At 42.1% G+C, this 22,741-nt stretch overlaps 1 protein-coding gene across 1 annotated transcript in view; it reads right to left on the bottom strand.

The window, feature by feature from the left end:
- Nucleotides 1-22,343, bottom strand: part of mrpl23 (mitochondrial ribosomal protein L23) — a 34,205-nt gene extending 11,862 nt beyond the window's left edge. Inside the window, exons 1-4 of the mRNA XM_083974472.1 lie at nucleotides 22,223-22,343; nucleotides 20,428-20,550; nucleotides 11,499-11,581; nucleotides 6,227-6,300 (exon numbers count right to left, since the gene is read on the bottom strand). Of these exons, the coding sequence (XP_083830598.1) occupies nucleotides 6,227-6,300; nucleotides 11,499-11,581; nucleotides 20,428-20,550; nucleotides 22,223-22,242 (300 nt within the window). The 5' untranslated portion in view covers nucleotides 22,243-22,343. The remainder of the gene's footprint in view (nucleotides 1-6,226; nucleotides 6,301-11,498; nucleotides 11,582-20,427; nucleotides 20,551-22,222) is intronic.
- Between the last annotated feature and the right edge of the window lie 398 nt (nucleotides 22,344-22,741).

The following is a 22,741-nucleotide window of genomic DNA, read 5'->3' as shown; positions in this document are numbered from 1 at the left end:
AGAAAGAAACAGAGAGCCTCGACTGAATCCATTCAAAAAAAAAAAAAGGTTTGCGTGTGAGATTCCAAACCGGATGGTTAAGACCCTCCTCTGTTCTCTATAATTCATGTTCTCTCTCCACTGAGCTCTTATGAAACCTACACGTACACTCATACACTCACACAGCCACACACACACACAGGATTTTACTTAGGAGTGAATTTTCCAAATCAGGAGACACATAGGGAGATGGGGGCCTTTCAGTGTAGCTTGATTGCCAGGAAAAGCTTCTCCTTTTATTAGGCTCACCACCGGCATACCCGCACGTGTGTGCACACATATGTATGTACACACACTAATTAGTGTATCAACCCATTCCTTCCTTCTGAGGATTTATACGCCTAGAATGCTGACAGATACATTTAAGTGAAAGCCCGAGCTGCATGACTCTGGATAAAAGGCTAATCTTAATTTTCTCGCTCAGAACTGTGAATAAAAATATATAATAATGTTACTTCTGCAACTGAAAGCTGAATCATTAAATCATGCTCTTGTTAAATATGTTTGTGCAATTTTGATTTTCTGGTTTGGTCATGGTATAATATATCAATAAAACACAGCAATTAGAAGATGTAGATGTACAATTAGAAGACGAGCATCCTTTGAACTCATTGCCTTGTCCTGAGTGTTTTGTCAAATTAACAAGAATAAAGTTAAATAAAAGTAAAAGGACAACTCTGGAAATCTGTACATTTGAATTCTTTTTAATTAAGTCTACTGTACCATCAAGTAATAATGAGATGCCTGTGATTGTAGATTTTTGGGTGTCTAGGACATTTAGTACGTTATTCACTCGTTTGCTTATTTTGATTGGTGTGCTTGCTTTGAATCACATTAAGCTTTATAACACAATAGGCCTTATTAGCTATTGTGTTCTACGTAGGAGCTCAGCATACAGGAGAAATGCGGTCATACAAGAATTGCTGGTGCTGAAAATTGAAACTGCAATTTTCATATGATGAATGACTTAGCCCTAACAGTATGTGAAGGAGAAAAACGAGAGAGACAGAGGGGAAGACAGCACGAGGGGAAAAGTGGCAGAAGTTAAAAATGTTAATTGGTGTGATAAGCAAGGGTGAGGCAGCACAGGGAAAGGGAAGGAAACAGAGCAGCAGACAGACAGACAAGGCTGTGTAAGGAAAGCCTGTGTTTGCGTGACAAGGTGAAAAGGAGGAAGAGGGAGGGAAGGAGAACGGGAGCCATCATGATCCAAATAGTTGAAAATAATAAAATTCCACACAGATAAGCAAGATTTCCCTCTCGGCCTGACCGCCTGATTCAGCACCTCCAGCTCCAGAGAGCCGGGGCCTCGCTCAGAGCGGAGAACAGGAACGGGAGGAAAAGGCAGGGGGTCACGGGGGTTTGCAGCCCCCCCATCCTGTACCCCTCTCCACCACAACCCCTCGGCCCAGCCAGAAACACACAGTCACACATATGCACACACAACCCCAGAGGGTCTATTGTTAAGCAACAAGGAGTCAAGAACAGATAGGATACAAGCTAGTGAGGCTGCGCTGAGCAGCAAAACGTTGCCATCTAGTGTCAGTCAAACAGAGAGGAGAGCCGGAGTTGGCCACAGCTTCTCTCTTATAATCACTCTCCATACAGCTGTTCCTTTCTCTCTCACCCCTTTTTCAGCTGTGTCACAACTCCTCCATGTTTGCCACTCAGTCTCTCCCTCTGTTTGTTTGTCTCCCCCCCCCCCCCCCCCCCCCCTCTCTCCCACCCTCTCCCTCTCTTGCTGACTCCCTGTTCTCTCACTTCGAGCGATGCCTTCCCCTGTGGATCGAGCGGGGGTGGAGAATGCGACAGAGAGAAACATGGGAAATGAGCAATTTCAATGAAGCTACCACTTATTCTGCAACTGTTGCTCCAACTCCGTATCTTGTTTTGTTCTGTGGTCGTCGGGTCAGGACATTGCTTTGGGGCAATGTGACGGGTGCATCTGGTTTGTTGTACTGCCGTCAGCGAGCTGAGCCCTGGAGAGAAACCTTGACACCTTTTTTTTTTTTAACTACTTTTAGGAAAACTCCGTCACCAGGCACACAAACAATAGTGCAGACATATTAGTGGCTAACAGAGTCGTTTGTGTGTGTGTGTGTGAAAGAGATCTAATTTTAATGTGCCAATGTCCCCACAATAATAGAACTTATTAAAAAAATTAGAAAGACAAGATCATGATTTTTCAAATCTTGCTAGAAAAAAAAAACCTCTTAAAATGCACAAGGATACATAATCACACTGAAGTTCTGTAATGTTTTAATGAAAGAAAATCGTAGTTTTACTGTTAGACATGCATATAGTTTGCTATGTGAATGAATAAGTGTATGACTACTTTTTCAACAAAAAAAAATGACATCACTGGTTGTATGTGTAAACAAAACTAGCTGCTCACTTCATGACAACTAAAGGTCGGTATTGTGACAACACCTCGGACCATCTGTGTGCCTGCTCTCCCATCTGCTGCAAACTTCTCATTCATCATACGTTCACTGCTTTTGCTCTTACGCACACTGCTCACACTGTATGAAGTGAGCTTTTGTCTGCAGATAAACGCTGTTGAATGGATCTTGTGTGGGATTTGTGCTACCACACCCCACAAAAAGATGATGATGCTTGACGTCTCCAGCCCAGATGACTGTACAGTATTTACACATTGACTTCTCATCTCTCTGTGCTTTTTTATTAGGTGTATACTACTAACTGTCAAACAACAGTTAACTCATGTGGATTTTTATGCTAAATGGTAACAAGCATCCCACAGGTGCCTGGACGTGCCGTGTGGTGCCGAACACGCAAGCAACACAAGCTGCTGCTGCTCCTCCTCTCTGACCTGCTCTGAAAACAGCTCGAGGAAAATGTCTGAGATTCCTTCAATTACACAGATACTATCAGTGTTTTTCAATAACATGATGAAGTCTCTTCACTTTCTCACAAACTCACCTGATCAATAAAGTAATCAAGTTAGGAATGTGTTTGTAATCCTTATACAGAAGTCAAGTTCAATATTCAATACAAAAATCTTGTAAGCAAAGTTTAAATAGTACATGTTATCAGATGACTTATCAGCTATAAACTATATATTGATTAGTCACTTTCATCTCTGCTGCCTCCATTTATTAATTTATGGTATAATGTGGCACTAAACTGGATCATTCAGAAATGCTGAGACCAGTCAGACGTCCCATTCATTCAGCTTTCAACATGCACTCTGAGCACTAAGCACTCAGCCCACTGAAGTGCAACAGCTGGCACCAGCCAGCAATGCTCGCTTGCAAACTAGCTGACACTCCAAAGAGAGAAAATAACTTCTTAAACCAAAACTCACCACAGCCTTTTCATTTACGAGCCAGGAAGAGAGTACTTTATCAGAAATGTTTAAATGCCAATAATGCTGTCAAACACTGACTGAAAACATTCAAAAATGACTATAATTTAAGCAGTGGAGTGCTTTCTCCTTTATGAAAACCACTAGAGTGGGTTTACAAAGGTTTAAAACAAAAGCAACATTGAACTGGAAATGGTGGCATGGTGCACTTGAGCAGTGAGACGAGCCAAGAGAATTTATTAGGGGTAAACCGAAGAGAACTGAGAGAACCGATTCTCTTAAAAAAAAGAAATGCTAAAGATTTTCCTTTTAATTAAGATGCTGTGGCTTAATTAGTCAGTACTGGACCGTTCATAAAAACCTGAGGAAAACAAAGGGATCGTGGACCAGACAAGAAATCTAATTACACCTACTGTATATGAAGTAATGTCTACAAGAGGTTAAAAAGTGCGGTGCAGGATCGTATTTTCCAACATCGGCCCTTACAGCATCAAATAGATGGAACAGTATGAGTTGACTGTGAAAATCAGAAACAAGTGTTACCCCGAGCGTAGCCGCTAGAGTTAGCCCTCAGCTAGTCCTAGCGGTGCATGAAAGCAGTCTGACTCTAAACACACCAGTCCCATTAAAGTGCAGCCAGACCTAAAAGCAGTCTGATAGACTCAAGACTTTTCATTTTGTACTGCTGTTTTTGTCACCCCCCCCCCCACCCCCACCCCGTCTCTTCCCCCTCCCCCTGATCGCTTTGCCCCGTCTCTGGACCTCCCTGCTCTGGCATGACTCCATCATGCCCTTAGTCACCTCCCCTGCTTACCCCTTGCAGCCCCTCACACACATACACACTTTCCCACACACAGTGTACATTTCACACATGCAGACGCTATCTCTTCCCCCCGATACTGGGGTCCCCCCTAAGCCTGAGGAAAATGGCCGTCACGGAACCCCGCTATCGGGAGGCCTCCCCCAACCACAAACCAAGGAGTAAGGAATGAGAGAGAGAGAGCAAATGTATTACTGCTGCAATATTAGCTGATGGAGGGAGCGAGGGGAGGGAGAGGGAGATGGGGAGGGGGAAGGATGAGGGTAGAACGGGGGGACCGCGGTGTGAGCATCGACCCACAGAACACCCTCCCACATGTGGAGTCAATTAGGAACAATCTTGTTTTCTACCCACCCCTGCAAAAGAAAGGAGTGTTTTCTGGGGCTCTGTGTGTGTGAGTTTGTGTAAGAGTGCGTACGTGTGTGTATGTGTGTGTACACAAGAGAGAGTGAGGTAGGGAAAGGGAGTCGAAGAGAGAGCATGTTTTTCCGAAAACCTGCCAGAGAAATAAGGCCGGATATTCAGTTTTATATCAAGCCATTTTAAGCACAAAGAGCCTGCATCTCAGCATTTCTGCCCCGCTGTTCACCGTCAAATGAGCATGACTTCAGAAAACCACGATGGGATTACAACTACCGAGCGAACGACACTGAAGGAAAATATCAGTCCTCCAAGGGCTCGGCACGCATGGATGGATGATGCACACATGTCACAAATGAGCCTGTGCGCGCTTGGGTGTTCCGCCTTCTCACACCTATGACTGCACGTCGTCGTGTGCGTCTGGTGAGAAGAAGCATCACCGCTGACTCCTCTGGGAATTCTAGTTGAACACACACACACACACAACAAAAAAAAACAAATCACAGGCCACTTCCCTGGTGTCAGACAGGAGGAAGTCTCCCCTTTAAAAGATTCATGGGTGCTTCAATTATGTATCCTCTTTCAAATTGTCGTGTTTAGACAATTTTCATTATTCATCCGTTTCAAGATTGATGGCTCCCAGTCGGGTGGGCGGCACAGCGTAAACAAGCGTCTACACCGCTGTTGATTTATCTCAGCAAGATCAAAACGGCAGGCGCAAAACAAAGGCCCCTTGCTTTTCACATCTGCATCAAAGGTGCATTAAAACAGTGGCTTTTTGGACATTTTGATGGGGAGGTGGATTTAAAGTTTGGTTTCAAAGACTAACAGACATCAAACATTGGCAAGACGTGCAGGAAATGGGCCTTCCTGACCCAGAGCTCACCTCAAGCACAGGTGTGAATGCAACAGCCATGATGCAATGAGGGAGTTTGGGCTAACATGCCGCCATCATGGAGTGACTCTTCAAAACATGCACACAGTAAGTGCACATGATTGCTCACATTCCATCTATGGTACAATGCACATGCACAGAAAAGAGCTGTACCAGATGATAACCATATCTCAATATCCCCTGAAGGAACCCATACTGCTGCCTTCTCAAGAGGGCAGCCGGAGCGTGAGAACGGAGAGAGAGAGGTGCAAGGTAGAGGTGTGTGATTTGTGTGTGTGCTCGTACATCACAGGTTTTATCGTGTGAGCAAGAGAGGAAAAAGCAGGTAAAGCAAGGATGTTCTTGAGTTTAATTCTGAGTGTGTGCCTGCTGGTGTGCATGTGTGTGTGTGTGATAAAGTGCTCACTTGGGGGAACATTAACGAGCCCATCTCACCTGCCTCACCCTAGAAAATTAGCCCATTACACAAAAGCTAAAGTGTCAAGGCCTCCAAAAAATTTACTTTCCCCTTGAGTGTTGCATTTAAGAATGTAGCATCCACAATGAATAAAAAAAAAAAAGTGGAGTCAGTCGAGTGAGTGTAAGAGAAAGTAATTGTGGAGAGGTCTCCACCTCCCACTGTGTACTGCACAGGAGTCGACAAGATAATGCTATTCAAACAACACACTGAGCAGAAAATTCTGGGAGTAGGAGGATGTAAGATGGAGTGTGTGAGTGCATGTGTGTGTGTGCGTGTGTGTGTGTGCGTGCGTGTGCGTGTGTGTGTGTGTGTGTGTCTTCTCACCAGCTGAACATAGGCCACTTTAAAGTCTGGCTGCTTGACCCTCTGGTTCAGGTGATTCCTCTTCTTGTTGGAGCCTGAAAAACACAAACAACAGCAGGTAAAGAATTGTTTGCAAAAAAAAAAAAAAAACATGGAGCAGAGAGTGTGACAATGATGATGACAACATGGGCAACATGATGATATAGTGAAGATGGTGAAAAATTGTCAACTGGTAGAGAATGTGTTATTCTTCTACTGACGTAGCTTACTCTCTTGGTGAGCAATGTTGTAAATGATCTTATATGAACAGTTATGATCTTCTATATGCCATTATAAGAACTGCCGCAATTAGTTGAGGGTCAGTCAATTAATTCAAAGCTATAATGATAATCAATTCATAATTTGTCATTTTAAACTGCTTGTCCTTGTTTCAACATTACAGCTAACTTTTTTGAAGAGTTTTTTTCCCCCCATCATATCACTCAAGGCTCTAGAAAATAGTGATTGTTCCCCTGGTTTTAGAGTCCAAATGAAAAACGTATTAATCCAGAGTAATTGATGTTTTTCAGTTGAAGCGGTGACTGCTGTGACCGTCCATCCGGTGGTGAAATTTCTAAAGCACAATGCTGCTGACATCAATTTACCTGCACAGCAATTATCACATTATGTTTCACTCCAATCTGAACAGAACAGAAATTTTACAGCACGTCTCTATTCATTTCCCTGCAGATCAGAGAACACTCTGTGTGTATGTGACGTGTGTGGTTAAGCAGAGCCTGATGTTGTTGACTGTGGAGGGCAGGTTAACCTCTTCCCCAACTGGAGATGATGATGACATCATCCTCTCTCCTGTCAGACCCTTCCAAGTCTGGAAGACAGGGGACTGCTGAGTGCATGTGTGTGTGTGTGTGTGTGTGTGTGTGTGTGTGTGTGTGTGTGTGTGTGTGTGTGTGTGTGTGTGTGTGTGTGTGTGTGTGTGTGTGTGTGTGTGTGTGTGTGTGTGTGTGTGAATGGGGGGAAGGCTGGGCGCTTGACTTCAAACAAATTAGAAGCTCGTACTTAGCAGATGTACAGGCACTTTGCACAGGTATTTAAATCTTTACGTTACAACAGAACTCCAGTTTTAATGACAGATAATGACCAGAGCATCAAACAGTACATCTCTGCTTTCGAACTCTAATCTCAGCGAGACCCTGGTGGTCAAGTCAACAGGCCCTCTGAGTAACTGCCATTGCCATGGGAACGGTTTATGACATGAAAAACAAGGGAAACATTCCGCTGTAATGAGTCATTTGTGTGTGTGTTTGCGTATGTGTGTGTGTGCGTGTATGTGTGTGTGTGTATATGTGTGTGTGGTGAATGTAGCTAGTAATCACTAGCCAGGCAACCCACTGCTCAGGGAAAGCCCTGAGCAGGGTTGTAAAACACCCCCCCTCTACCCCCCCCACCCCACACACACACACACACACACACACACACACACCCCTTGGCTAACTGGAGGCCCCTGTGTGGGTGGGAGACAGAGGTAACAAAGTGCCTGTGCCTATGTGTGTAGGCTACCTGTGTATGTGTGTGTGTGTGTGTGTGTGTGTGTGTGCGTGTGCATGGATGAGCGAGTGTGTGTTGTTGTGTAGTGTGCACGTGTGTGTAGGTTGCTGAGGAAATCCAGAGGGAAATGCTACAACCTTTGAAACGGCAAGGTAAGATCCTTACCTGCCCCCCCCCCGCCCCCAATAAATGAAAAAACAACATACAAGACACACACACACACACACACACACACACACACACACACACACCTTGAAAAGCTACAAAGTGTGTTTCTCTGACTTCGTGTAGCCCTTTCCTAACACATACAGACACACAGACAGACCTTTCATACAACAGTCGCAAACGCAAGCACAATTTCTCCCACTTTGAGATTGCGGTTTGGCAGCCAGCTATCACGTTACAAATCCCAGGCCGGAGGGGTAACCATGGCAACTCCTTCCAAAATACCCCTGCCGCCCATGGAGGGGAAAAAAGGGTCGTTTGCGCCCCTCGCTCCTCTCTGACTGTTCCCGTCTTTATGCTGCCAATGGAGTGGAACTCCTGACGCAGACAGTGATACCTTCTCTGACGCACCTCGGGATCACCAGGGGCCCCGAGCTGCCCTTTCTTCTCTATCCCCTTCTGTCCCCCAAAGGCTCGTTGCTTTCCTTACATCCACCCTCCTCAGGGGCTTTCCTTTTCCCCTCGCTTTTAATGACACAACCCTAATAAACAGTGTTAATGGGTCCTCCACACCGTAGGCTAAGGCTAAGCTAGGCACCTCTCTTCCTCCCGCCCCTCCACGTCTCTTTCCAAGTGTCTCCTCCAGAGGTGGAGGGGGCTCCTCGTGGCCCTTCAGACGCAGCGTGGAGGGGGGGCACATGCCTCCTTTTTGCAGCCTGTTCCTTAGTGTCTTTACAACCTCAAGCCACCCATGTGTCCCCTTCTGTTCTTCCATAAACTTGCAAATTCCAAAACTTGTAACATGGCCTCAAATCAGTCCGTGCAAACTTAAGTCGTTTCCTCCCCCCATAAAAAGCCAAGAGGATTATTAAATCAATGATATAACACTGTTCCTGGCTCTGTGATCATCCTTGACGAGGGTGCAAGGAGGGGGGGGGGTTGAGGTTGTGATGGGTGTAAGAGGGGATGGGGCACTTGAGGCCTTGAAGTTGCAAGTTTGTAAGTGAATAGTATGTGTTTGTGTGGAGGGAGCGTGGGGTGTCCTGGGACAGCTGGAGGCTGGAGTGCTGCAGCAGCAGATTGTCAGATAAGCAGCTGTGTGTTAGGGAGAAAAGAGAGCCAGGCACGCTAACCACTACCGCAACTAGCCGCTGGAAAGCACTCCTGCTGCTGCATGTCAATGGGAAGACCATCTATATTGCAAGCTGGAATTGCTAATCGCTCCTAACCACCACTGACAGTCTCCAAAACAGAATCAATCTGACTTCATGCTTCCTAAAACAAAAATCATCTTTCTGTGAATTCCATACACCATAACCAAAATTTTATTGAAAAATCTGACAACTGTTAAAAGACTACTGAGATGGAGAGAAAATCATGAGTATTTCTTTTTTTTAAAAGATATATTTTGGGGCTTTTTATGCCTTTATTGAGATATGACAGTATGAAAGACACAAAATCAGGGGAAAAAGAGACCAGGATGACATGCAACAACGGCCCACGAGTTGGATTCGAACCCAAGCTGCTGCAGTAAAGACTATGCCTACATGGGCTGCGCTCTATGGGCTAAACTAACCGGAGCGCCTGGAAAAAAATATATATATATTATGGTGGAAATAAGCATAATATGACCATGCTATTTTCATTTTAACAAAAATATTAGTTCAATTTATTATTTTTTTATCTATCACAAACCTATTAGGAGACTGAACTTTGTATTACATATGAACTTTTCAAGGTAATAACTGTTTCAAATTTGTCCATGACAAGTGAGTTTTTGCAGTGCACTGAACGCAGATTAGTTACATGCTGCAGAAGTAGTTATATGAATTCACTGTAACCTTAAGGTATATTTTAAGCCAACAGATGGTTAATGTTTGATACTTCTACCATAACACTTATTTCACAGTATATGCTCAATATTGAACTCTGGTGTGCAGTCTTGTGTATCACCAATGTAATTGTTTCATATCAGTGTGAAATGTTCCACATCAAATTACAGCACAATATGACTTGCAGGTAAATGTACAAAGCTTTTTCCCATGAAGATATAAATATAACTATTCATATTATTTATATATAACTATTTATAATAATTGCAAAGCTGCAGAGTTTAAGACGTGGGTGGAAGTTAACAGCTTAGCATAAAAACATTGTGTGGGTGTGTGTGTACCATTTGTTCAAATTATTCACAACAGCTACAGTACAACTTTGGGATCCCAATTTGGATGAAATGTTTGTGGTTTGGTTTTGCATACCATGAATCAAGTGTTTTCCCCACTGCTTTAACACCACACCCTCTTTCTCAACAATTTGGACAGACTCAACGTCTTTACATAGATGTACACTCGTGTTTTGTTTTGTTTTACTCTCAAACACTCCCCATATTCGTTTATCTTACGCAGATAAAATGCATTGCTCACGTCAGTTCCACCCACTCAGTCAGCTTGGAGCTCAATCATTTCAAGCCAGATTGAACCAAAATTAAGATCGGACTGATTTAATTAAAAGACTAGACTCAAACATTGTCTTGTTTTAAAGTAATCTGTACCACACTTTTCTGTATTGGTCCCCGCAAAGGTGCAACAAAGTGCAAGATTAATTTTGTGCACATGCACTCATGTTCATTTTCAAAACTCAGTCTTTTTCTAGCTGTGATTTATATGCATGATTGCCTTGCCTCTGTGGTTGTTCATCAAATGCAATAAAATATTATATTTCACTCTCAATGTTCTGGGGCACAAAGCGACAGAGAGACCTCGAGACACATTTCCAAGGTCATGAAGCAAGACGGACACAGTCAAACATGAAGAGACTGAGCACCTGGGGTGACACAGGGTCATTGTGTAATTTGGGTAGTGGGTGAGGGCCGTAAAGCTCTCTCCGATTTGTTTATTTCAATTCTATAAGACTTAAGATCAGGAATCTGCACTGCTTTATTTTGTCCAAATTCAAAATTGTCCAAATGACACAGGTAATATCAATAAAATAAATTAATGGAAACATTTACTTTTCAAACTCTTTGGACACATAGGTTATTCACATTTGAAAAAAAAAACTACTAATTGAATATCTTGTAAAATGGTGATTAAGACATGTTACAGGCCATAAAGTTAGCTACGGTGATTCTTTTAAATACCTTTTAAGACCGCATCATCACAGGATTTCTCTCCGGTGATGATGATCAGATACGACTGCAAGCCCACATGGATCCGTTCTGGTATTAGATATATTGGCACACAGGAACTTGACTTGAGGATAAACAATGGGATCCTACCAGACTTTGTTAGACTAAATATAATTTGGACTCATCGCCGAGTTGGGGCCCAGGTCGGGTCTCAGTTACTAGGCCCAGAATGGACCTGTGAAGACCTACAGTGTGAGATCATCTAGAGCTCACACTTCTCTAAATACTAACTGCTAGTCTGGCTAAGAAAAGAATAATTATCATTCAGCAGACTACATCATCAGTAAGTATATGAGAAACATTAATATTTTATGAGGTAGTGTCAACCACTCCAAGTTCTTTAAATTTTCTTAGCTCTCTGTATGTGCTTGTGCAAAGCACTGGGGCACTCACCGTACTGTATCCTGGTACGGACAGCTCCCACTGGGACGTTATAGATCTTTTCCAGGTAGTTCTTTACGTCGTACTTGGTCATTCTGTGCAGACATATCCAGAGGAGACAGAGAGAAGAGAAAAACACACAGACAGGGAGGGAGAAAGAGAGAGAGGGAAGATCAGGGGTTATGTAAGGCATCCAGCATTAGTGTTTGTGTGAGGTAAGGCGTGGTTTTGAACGTGTGCGAGGTTGTAATAGCAGTTTTAACACTTAACTGACAGCAACACAGAAATGATACAGCCTATTTCCACACTGCATTCCCATAAACTCTGCTGTTATATTACCTACTGTAACAGCCAGGACACTCCCCTATATCAACCCACATTCAGCTTTTATACTCATGAACCATAAAGTGGAGCGAAGAGAAATGTGAGTGTCAGTCTTCATCCAATTAGCCGTCTGCATGTATTGATCGCACCCGGTGAAACCCTACACAGGAAGTGAGCCTGGCACCAAGTGATCCGGTGGGCCAGCCAAGCTAAGGCTAGCCCACTGGGCAGCATTTGGAAGGGATTGCTCCGGCCAGAGGAAGAAAGGCTTTTAACTGCTAATCAATCTAGCCAATTGGATTACCTTGGTAGAGAGCACTTCCCAAATGCGTCTGACAAAGTGCTTAATAGCGACATTGTGGTCTGACATGAGTGCCTCGGATATGGCGTCTTCTATCACCTCATATGTTTCTTTGATAGAAGAGGATAATGTAATATTCTCTATTTTTCAGAGGACACAGCACAATATCTTGAGCCGTTGTAACAATAATAGGTGAGGCAAACATTTGCATGAGAAAATCCCATCTGTGAATACAAAGAGTCTTTGTACCAAAGAGTGATGTAATATATGTTTCCATGCTGTACAAACAATTGCTTTTTCCTCTATAATAGGCTAAATTTTGGCAAAGCTGACACTGATGTAGACCTAGAACACTTCCATTTGACCTGCTAAGTTGTGTTTACCGAGAGAGGTTAGCTTACATTTACGATACTTGTGTAACTATTTCCACATTTGATTCCACCATTACTAAACGTAGCACGGTTTGATGTGGTGACTCTTGAGCATGATAGGGTTTTCCTACAAAAAGCCGACTTCAGGCAGCTGCCTTTGAGAGGAGAGAGAACTAGGGCCTCATTGAGCTTTCTCTCTCTCTCTCAGAAGCAATAATGGTCCAGGACCACTTGGAGTTGGGGGGTGGAGGGGGGGGGGCTGCATCACTGTGTAAAGAAAGGTGTAAACAAACTTGTTAAGGCTTCTTTAGGCCTTTTTGTCTCCCTTTACCCCGCCAAGAGGAGAGAGATGTATTTCCTAAGATGTGGCATGCAGATGCGCCTTTCTGCTCCATTTGCACCCACCTCCCCCCAAAACCCCCGTCTCACAGTGTGTGTGCCAGAGGGCAGTGAAGCGGAGCAGAGTGACCGGGGGTACTTGAGATCAAGAGAGGAAGAAAGAGAGAGTTATTGCGCTGAGAGACGGATTTTCCTAGAAAGCAGCAGTGGGGAACTGGAAGAGAGGAAAGTGGCTTGGGGACTGCGAGGTCTCCTCTGGATCATTAGCAGTGGGAACACTGATCCTGATTAATGAGGAGAACATTTTCTAAATCCCTCCTGCTTTTACGACTCCAATTATCCTGCCACCACAAACATACAGATAGCATACATGAAATGCACACAGAGTCAGGCGCTTCTCTAAACAAGATGCCCATGCAAATACAAATGTGCTTAACGAGCAGCTAGTCGACCTTACAATTTATCTATAAGTCAAGTGGAATATGTAACAATATAAAAAAACAAAGAAATATAATTAGATGATATAAAGCTTGTCCATCCCAATTTATATAAATATTTATAGATACAGTATATATGACATAATAATAGTTTATAAGCATGAGACTAACAAAACATCCTCCAGTTTCTCAGTCCCCACAGTGATGTCGTCAATTTGCGTGTTTTAACTGATCAACAGCCCTAAATCTCTTTTTTTGTGTTATCACCAAGTCAATATAGTACGACAAACTTGTGATATTATATCACAACTTTATTCTATATTATATCATATAATATAGAATATTTGGCATTTTTGCATGAAAAATATTTGACTTAATTTGTCAGTTATCAAAGTGGTTGCCGATAAAATTCATAATTGACTGACTGAATAATAAAATGTTTGGCTGCAGCTCTAACTGAAGACATTCACATACATAAATATTGTCCACTACATTTACACGGGGTTACATTAGGCAGCTGTTTTCTCTGGGACCTAACTCAATAAGACATGAGCCCCATCTCAGCTACAAAGTGGAATCCAGTCTAAGAGAAAGCCTTGGGCTGAAAGCTGAGGAGAAAATGTCAAGTTAAGTGTGTACATAAACAAGGCTAAACTTAGACAAAGGGCGTGGTGTCTCCAATAGTGATGCAGACAGCATCTGATCATCATCCCAGTATAAACACCCATCTGACTCCACAAGCTAACCTTTCACACTTCTGCCTCTCAGGAAGAATGAAAACCTGTCTCCAGCAACTGGCAAGGCTAAAGGAATGGTTCCTCAGCAACTGGTATATATTTATACGCAAAAACACATGCTACAAAGATTCCTTGCCCAAGATGATGAAAGAACTCTAAACACAAAACCTAGAAAGGCATCAAATGACGCAGACGATGGATTAGTTTCAATTATGGCTGGTTGTTGCCGAGCAGGTTTAAAAACAGGCAGGCTGGCATCACTGTCAGAAAACATTTTTAAAAGTTATATTGTTCTGTATTGTTCAAGGGGAGGTGTACAAATGAGATATAACACGCAAATCTGATATCAAGAGGTACAAAAAGCAACAGGTGTCTGAAGGGATACAGGCACGGAGGAAGAAAAAGGGTAAACTTCATCTCTTTGTTGTTCTCCGCTCTGACATAGTTGTGTTTGTGTGACAATGGAGCAGATTTGTCAGTCTACAGATTAATCCACACACCTATGTCAACTGTTTTCAAACATAAGACCTCCTCTGCAATCGGCCTAAATGCTGCTCAATGTCCTATTCTCAAATGTGGGCTAACACGCACTCAGCCAAAAAGATTGTGAGTATCAGTTCCAGTGGTTGAAGGCGGGCCGTTTACACCTGTGCTCCAAAAGCATACGAGAGAAGTAGGTGAAAGGGCACAGTTGGAAAAGTGCAAAACAGGACAGAGGCAGCTTTGACAGAGTTTGATAATAAGGACGGTGAATGAATTCTGTGAGCTCAGACACTACTGCAAGACACATATCTATTAATGTGCTGGCGCTAATAGAGCATCTGCCAGGTCAAGGGGTAGTGTCTAACGGAGGAAAGGATGGACTATACAACCACTGACTCAATGATCTTCAGACTCAAATAATCCACAACAAATATTGACTGAAACAGTACAAGGATATGGATTTTTTTGCAGAAAAAACCCTCTTGATAAATATTGCTGTTAAAAACAAGAAATTGAGGCATCCTAGTTGTCCAAGATATGTATATAAAACCACAGTGACCGTTTTATAATTTCACTGACATATACGGTTCCAGAGATTGTCTTTGAATGCAGGGTAATGACTAGACATTATACGCACACGTATTCCTGATATATAATATGGGGTACCCCAGGGCTCTGTTCTTGGCCCTCTGCTTCTCTCTTTCTTAGATTAGTCGTCTTCATGGTGTGGCAAGGTGAGTCACGCGGTGCTTGTGCTCCTTTGTGTAAACTGAATGATGTGCTACAGCTGCCATGAATTCGCAATTAACATGACAATTCCTATATATATACTGTATATACATACACAGTTACACAAAGTATAAGGACATACTCTATTTTTTTATGTTTAGATTTTATCTTTATCTTTTTTATCCTATCTTTATAATCTTACTTATTCTCGATCCCTTTCTGTTACATTTCCATTCTTGAGGGAGCAATTGTAACCTAATTTCCCCCGAGCAGTCCATAAAGTATTCTGATTCAGTTTGAACATCTGATCGAAAGAGTATGCTGCTGCTACCATGTCCTTCTTGTTTTAAGTTGAACATCAATGATGTAGTGACCATAATGCTTCTTGTGGCTAGCATGAATCCTCTTTGGAAAGGTTGCTTGTTTTAGCAACTTGACTTGGCAAACCACTGGAAGGCTTTTAATGTGGCTCTTTGTTTGATAGAAACTGGGCTGCATGTACATTCGGGCTTTTTTATGGTGCCTTTTTGGTTGGGCAGATCAACTTTAAGTATTGCAGGGAAATGGAAGAGGAAGAGGATGCAGCCACACATCGGGGTGATGCAGAGTTGCAGATGACAGGCACTTACTGCAGTCTAAAAGAACCTCACCCCTTCAGCACATCCTCAATAACAATCTGGACTCTTTCTTATGCATGCAAGTTACTTAATGTTGCCCTGAAAACCCAATTTAAAAATGTTAAGTGCAAAACCCTACAAAAACTGAGGAGCAACAAAGGATGCTAATTTGTCTAAAGTCTGACCTTGCATCACCACTTGTACACATAACAATGTATCAAATTAATCACTTTATTTATTAAAAAAGAATTAGCAAAGAAGACGGGGGCACATTTTGATTAGTAACTGAAAGACAGGATGAATGAAACAAACAGTGGTCTCAAAAGAGCAACAGCAAACATCAGTAATAGGCGTCTGATTGTTTATTATATCGTTATTAACTTCCGTAGTGCACTAAAACATCCGTACTCACTCTCTCTCACACACACACACACATTCATAAACAAAACATCAAAGTACATTGTGTTACAGCGGCTTAGTGGTGAGAACGAAACAGGAGAGTTGTTTTCTGCGATGAGATGAAAGGGAACAGAAAGCCGCTCATCATTGTCAGCCTGCCCCATTGTCAGGTTTGGGTTGAGATACGCACACTCACTACTTTAACCCTCCCATCTACACAGACAATACATGCACAGAAGTTGCTCAACACTAAGTATCAAGATCATAATAGCAGGCTTTGTTTAGAGGAAAAGCCATTGAGGAACCTGAGACTTCGAGAGAGAAGAGACAGTTGAGAAGTTGAGAGTATAAGAGCAGCGTGTGAAGGATTAGATTTATTGTCCGGGTTTTGGTCTGACAATAGAACAGAAATAGATCAAAGACCAGGTCACCAGGAGTCACTAAACTCCTTACAGAGGGACAGGTCAATAAAGACTCGACAGTTCGTTACATTCCTCTACTGGCTCGCTAAATTACTTCCTATGACATAAACTGAAGTTAATTAGCGTGAAAAATGACCCAATTTCCAACTTGAGCCATATGTTTGTGAAGTGGAACAAAAACAGATTGACTGCCCTGGCACTCGTGACATTGTTTGATCCGCCAGGTAATGTACAGCTGTACGAATTGGAATAAAATGTGAGCTTACAGAGAGAAACCACAGTGTGGACCGGTTTCATAGTTATTAGACAGAAGAGTCGCATAAAATATGACTGCGTAGTAAACTGAACACAACGTTCAGTGTTGTTTCCTTTGCTTTGTGTCTATCAGTGTTGGCCTCTAGCCATGCCAGGTGAGGTACAGTAGGTGTGTGTGTGTGTGCATGTGGGTGTAAACCAAGAAATTTGATGATGTTCCTTCTGGAGCAGAGAGGAAATACTAACATAGCACAAAAGGTTTGAGAACAATCAAAAAGACAAACAAACACTTCTTTCCAGCATGGTAGAAAGAGAATTATGAGAGAATACAGCCCAGGTGTGTCAAACAACAAGTGCCAAAAAAAAGGGATTGGTTTTGGATGCGTTGCAAAGTGTGAACAAAAAGCACAAGAAGCAGCAGAACCCGGGGTGGGACAGAGGGAGAGGACAGAGAAAGACGTATGTAGGTGATAGCAAATAAGCGATAAAGCAAATGAGAAAGGAAAAACTAGACAAAACTCCAAGACAAACAGTCAGAGAGACAAACATGAATATCTTCTCCCAGGTGTCACCGAGATAAAGGCTACGTTGTGTTACTGCACTGAGAATGTCAACAATACCACTTCTCATTAACAGCTGCTCGGTACTACAACTTACCCACGCTATAACACCGCCTACCCTCGAGAGTCATGACTACAACAGCTTTCACTGCCGTAGTGACTCAGACTCATCAATAAGCCGGGAGTGGGAGTGATATTTAGTATGTGTCACTGTCTCTCAATGTGTGTCCATTTACTAAATTGTGTGTATGAGAAGTAAAACATAACAGTGTTTCAAGCGCACACTGAGGCCTCAGCAGTGTATCAGTCAGCCATGCACCTCTCCCAGGCATCAAAGACTGCGAGAAAAAAAAACCTTACACACCCTTATAAACACACAAGCACCCTGCACTTACCCACTTTTGTGCATATATACACAAAGACACACACTATTCACACAAACTGACTCACCCACACTGACAAGCGAGCGTGTGCGTACATGCACGCGCGCACACACACACATACACGCACGTGCGCACACACACAAAATTACATAAGCACCCTAGGAGTTTGGCAGAGAAGAGGCAAGAATCAGAGTGGGAGGCCAGGCACCTGGATGAACAGATTATGGTCTAAACCCCACCAGAGACACATAGATGATCTGCCTCAAACTTCAATTTTTCTCCCCAGTGTGGGCTCTGGGCCTCTCATCGCCTGAGGAACGCTGCGAACCTCGGTGACCTTGGCTCTCATGGATGTAGTCAAAGTCAGCTCATCACTACTAAGCGTTGACTGGTTCCGACCTCCTGTTGCGTTTTATGACAGAATGCGTACTGTCCAAACCCACCAAATTAAGTGGTTGTATATGTATGTATATATATACATATATACGAGTGTTCATGAACATCATTAGGAGGCAGTAAAGTGGTAATATATAGCATACGACATTGGACATGAGTTTCGCAGAATGATCAAAAACATTTAGCATTTATTATAGGTGTAGATATTAATACTGGCCCCTCTAAGTGAATAATGGCTGAATATCTCACTGTCTACAACACAGCCAAAATCTCCACTGCAGCACCGCACAAAAGCACTTTTGACCCTACCTCCCACCCAGCTGCCCATGTCAGCCATTTACAAATCATCATTGCAACTGAACTCATTAAAAAGGCAGCCATAAGATGGTTAGAACAGTCTATATTACGGAGGACTGCCAGGCTTATACTTCTGTTCTTGAGGCAGTCACACCATCTGGTGGCCGTGATGCCCAACTCCAGCTGCATATCACCCATCTAGCAAGACTGCTCCAGTGCCAATAAAAACTAATTATTGCACTATAAGCACAAAACCTATAGGCTCAAAGTATAATAGATCTGAGTGATACTTAATGACTACTACTGTCTCACAAAGTAACAACCTACTATAACTTTGATACCAAATATAACTGGTTTTGAAGTCTCACAATAGTCATATTTATGTCATACACTGGGCAAACCTTCCATTTTATGGCTATTCCATAAGCTGCTATAAATGTTATAAATATTGACCAGGATACTGTTTTTCATTCTCAATGTCTAGTTTCAGGTAGAGGTGATAATTACAGTATTACACAACAAGTTGAAAACACAGGGGCAACCAAGATCATACCAGCTTTTAAAATTAGGCTGAGCAATATTGTGAATTTAATTTGATGCAAGTTTGCAAAGATGACACTGTAGGGGTGTTGTGACAGAGTAAAGACAGAAAATTTGACCAGATGCATTTGATAGGATTTGACATTAATAATACAGTAAGTAATAATAATGACAAGAGCTGTTATCAATGGATCACTAGTGAGAAATGTGCAATATATGTTCAGCAAAATTTCACAATGAAAATAAATGATAAATGTTATTAGAAATATGTAGAAATATTCTGTTATGTAATGACATTTCATTATATTTGTGATAAATTATGTAACAAAAAATCAGCACACTTATGGTGTACCTTAGTGAGGGATATAGAGAGAAAATAGTGGCATCAGACTACCAAAATGTAAGTAACAAACAATTTCTTGTCATAGTAAATTTATGAAATAAGGAAATATTACTCTTACTGCTGTAATTATGTTTCTTTTTGGTTTTCCAACTCAAAAAAAAAAAATTCAATCAACCGTTGTAAAAAACAAAAGTTGCTGAACACTAAAAAAGGTGTCCATAGCAGGCATTAGTGTCGACTTTTTCACCTTTTACTTAAAAAAAACAACTTAATTTTATGTGAATACCTGTGATATTTTAGTGACATTTTGACTAAGCATGGGAATGCATCAGCCACAAAGTACAGTCATGTTTTTTGGGGGGCATGGCAATATGTAGTACAATGCACCGACCTGAAGATGGTGTAGTAATCAAAGGAAATGCATGTTTGAACATACATTACTTACATCACATAAAACCTAACATCCAGCAGCTATAATATATGAAATAGGATTGAAATAATTCATTCAGATACTTCACCTCACCCATTCAACCCCTGAGAGCTTGAAATAACATGTACGACAAAACTCTGACCAATCCATGCTTTTTGCTCCGAAAAGGTAAAACCAATCAGATGCCTTCGTGCCTAGTTCTGCCTACGCCCAATCAAGCTGCCGTCTCTCTCCCTCTCTCCCTCCTCTCGCGTGCACGATCAGAGTCTTCACCTATACGTACACTCCAGTCTGATCGATGGCAATGTAGCTCTGGAAATGCGCATTGGGTGTCTTTACCTACATCCGCGGAAAGGTGAAGTCGTGGTTTCAGAGAGCAGTCTGAGGAAAGGGGCTGGGACTTTTGACTTGTGCATTTCAAAATGTGGCCTGCTAGAATCTCCAACCCTACCTTTAACAGAATCCTGCTTACATTGAGGCCTAATACAGCTCGTGTGGCTTACATGTGAACACTAATAATGCTGAACCAATAATTAGTTTGACCGAGGAGTCAGTCAAATGTGTAGATAAAGACTTACTCCATTGGGACACGAAACTGGACAGTGTCTTGAGGCTGTTCTTTTCCCGGCCTCACCAGGGTCAGGAACCAGTTGGGTCTGAAGATCCTCAGCTGGGGGTTGCCCAGCTGGTAGAGCGGGTATCTAAGAGGAGAGGAGGAGATTCTCGTTATCTATAGTTTCATTCTCACACACCCTGTAAATACTATGGCCACACTATCAACTGATACAACATTACTAGAGCTGTAATCACACTGAATTGTAAGTAATTGTGTAGAGCTGTGCTGTCACTGACTGCTGCCAAAAGACGTTAAAAGCAGAGATTAAAAATAATAATTTTTGTGATGGAAACCCACAACATGTTCTAAGTCTCAATGTGACATCTCCCATTGCAGTTGCTACTCTTTAAGCATTAAAGTGTGCTGCCTATATGACAATTATACTGGGGCACAGCTCATTTACTGGGTGTAGAGGTTTGTATAGCTGGGATCTTGCAGTGGCTTACTCTACAAAGCACTGACTGCCTGCTCTCCAGATCAACAGAAAATCCAGCACACCTATGCGTTCCTAAAGGGGAAGTACACTTTTTATCAACATACCAAAAATTAAATCATGAATCATTACACCCCTGTATACTTATACATTATTAAATAATGCATCTTCTTAACACATTTTAATCATATGAACTGTATTTCTCCCCGTGAACTGTAGCCTACTTTTGCCTCTACAGTGGGGCTTGTGGCAGTAAAAGGGGTCTGGTGACACCACTGAGCTGGAGTATTTTTTGTCATCTCTTTACATATCCATCCAGGTCACATGAAAGCACAATATGGGATGTTTGTGGGTCCTTTGGTAGCCATGCAACATAGATGCCACATCTATCTATCTTCCATTTAAATTCAAATGCCAAACTCATAAAGAAAAAAGGGTGATACTTAAGAGTTTTTTAAAGGCATTGCAAGAAGACAAAACATTTATAAACCTGTCAGCACATAGTTTTCCTATAATTACAATGAAGATTTCTACAGATCCTAGTTGTGTGCCTTCACTCTGGCGTTTTTTAATCACTGGTCACCCAACAGTAGTTCACTGTAGAGATGCTGCTTATGTTAAGTAGCCTACAATTATTATCAATGGCAACAGAAATGATGGTCACAAAAAAATAACAAGAAAATAAATATATTTTAACCTGTTGTTACGCCTGCAAAGCAATGAAAGCTTCAAGATACTGTAGGCTAATGTAGAGGGAAATGACCCTTGACATAGCAGCACAAATGTTGACACATACAAACCACAGTTTGTTTTCTGTGGACTCAAACATTCAGGTGAAATCACAAATCTGCCTAAAATGGCTTCGCAATCTGAGTATAGCTAAGTAGTATAACTAGAACAGGTGAGTTATTTCTCTGAGACTTGTACACAGCAAATCACAGATAGGCTACTCTACTCCGACTCTAGATGTATGCTATGTAGCCTATGGTAGTTTGTTTTTAGCTTAGCCAGCAAACGGTTGCTACATTTCGGCTGCGCTACATCCCTTTATGTTTCACGGGTGGGACACAAGTCACTGCTCAATACGCACCCAGAGTGTCATAAATAACTAAAAACAAACAAACAACCTGTGCTACAGTGACAGCTACAGTGAGACACAGAGGAGAGTTGGAAGAACTGAGACTGAGAGATGCTAACGTTAGCATGGTTTTGCCAGCCTCTCCAACCTGACAGAAAAGGAGACCAGTGAGCAACTAATCCGCAGCTGAGGTGTTCACACGCGTCTATAAAACTACAAAGAACTAAAGAAAGACTCGACACTTACAGCAGACGTGTTACTGGCATCGCGGACACGATGTGTTGTGAGACATATGCTAACAGATAAGGCTCTGTTTTGTAGTCTCTTCAAGGTTGTCAAATGAATGCTACACGTGTATGGATGTACTTCCGGGTACAATAGCCAGCGCGCATGCGCCCTTGATTTGCTCTATGCCCTTGAAATAAAGTTCATGGATGCAGCTAAGACCCGAGGACTCAGAGTAGTGGACCAAAGGCTTTTATAAGACAGTTAATTTCTAAAGCTGTGATATAACTGTAACATTTAACTCTTAAGAATTTGTCAGTGCTTCATTATGCAACTGACTAGAGTAAGTTGTGCATCAGAAAATCAGTAAAATCTCCTGTTATTTTCCTATGAAGAGATGTTTTCTATTCTGAGCTATTTTAATCCTTTCTTTGGAAAACATTAGAGTTTGTATTCATTTTAAGAATGGGTTTCCATTTTGAAAATGTCATTGCTGTGATTATTATGAGTATTTTTCTCAGGGCAGGGGGCACATATGAC

The sequence above is a fragment of the Trachurus trachurus genome (genome assembly GCF_905171665.1).
Source record: "Trachurus trachurus genome assembly, chromosome: 6".
NCBI classification, from domain to species: domain Eukaryota; kingdom Metazoa; phylum Chordata; class Actinopteri; order Carangiformes; family Carangidae; genus Trachurus; species Trachurus trachurus.
This window is presented reverse-complemented; position numbering and strand designations above follow the sequence as displayed.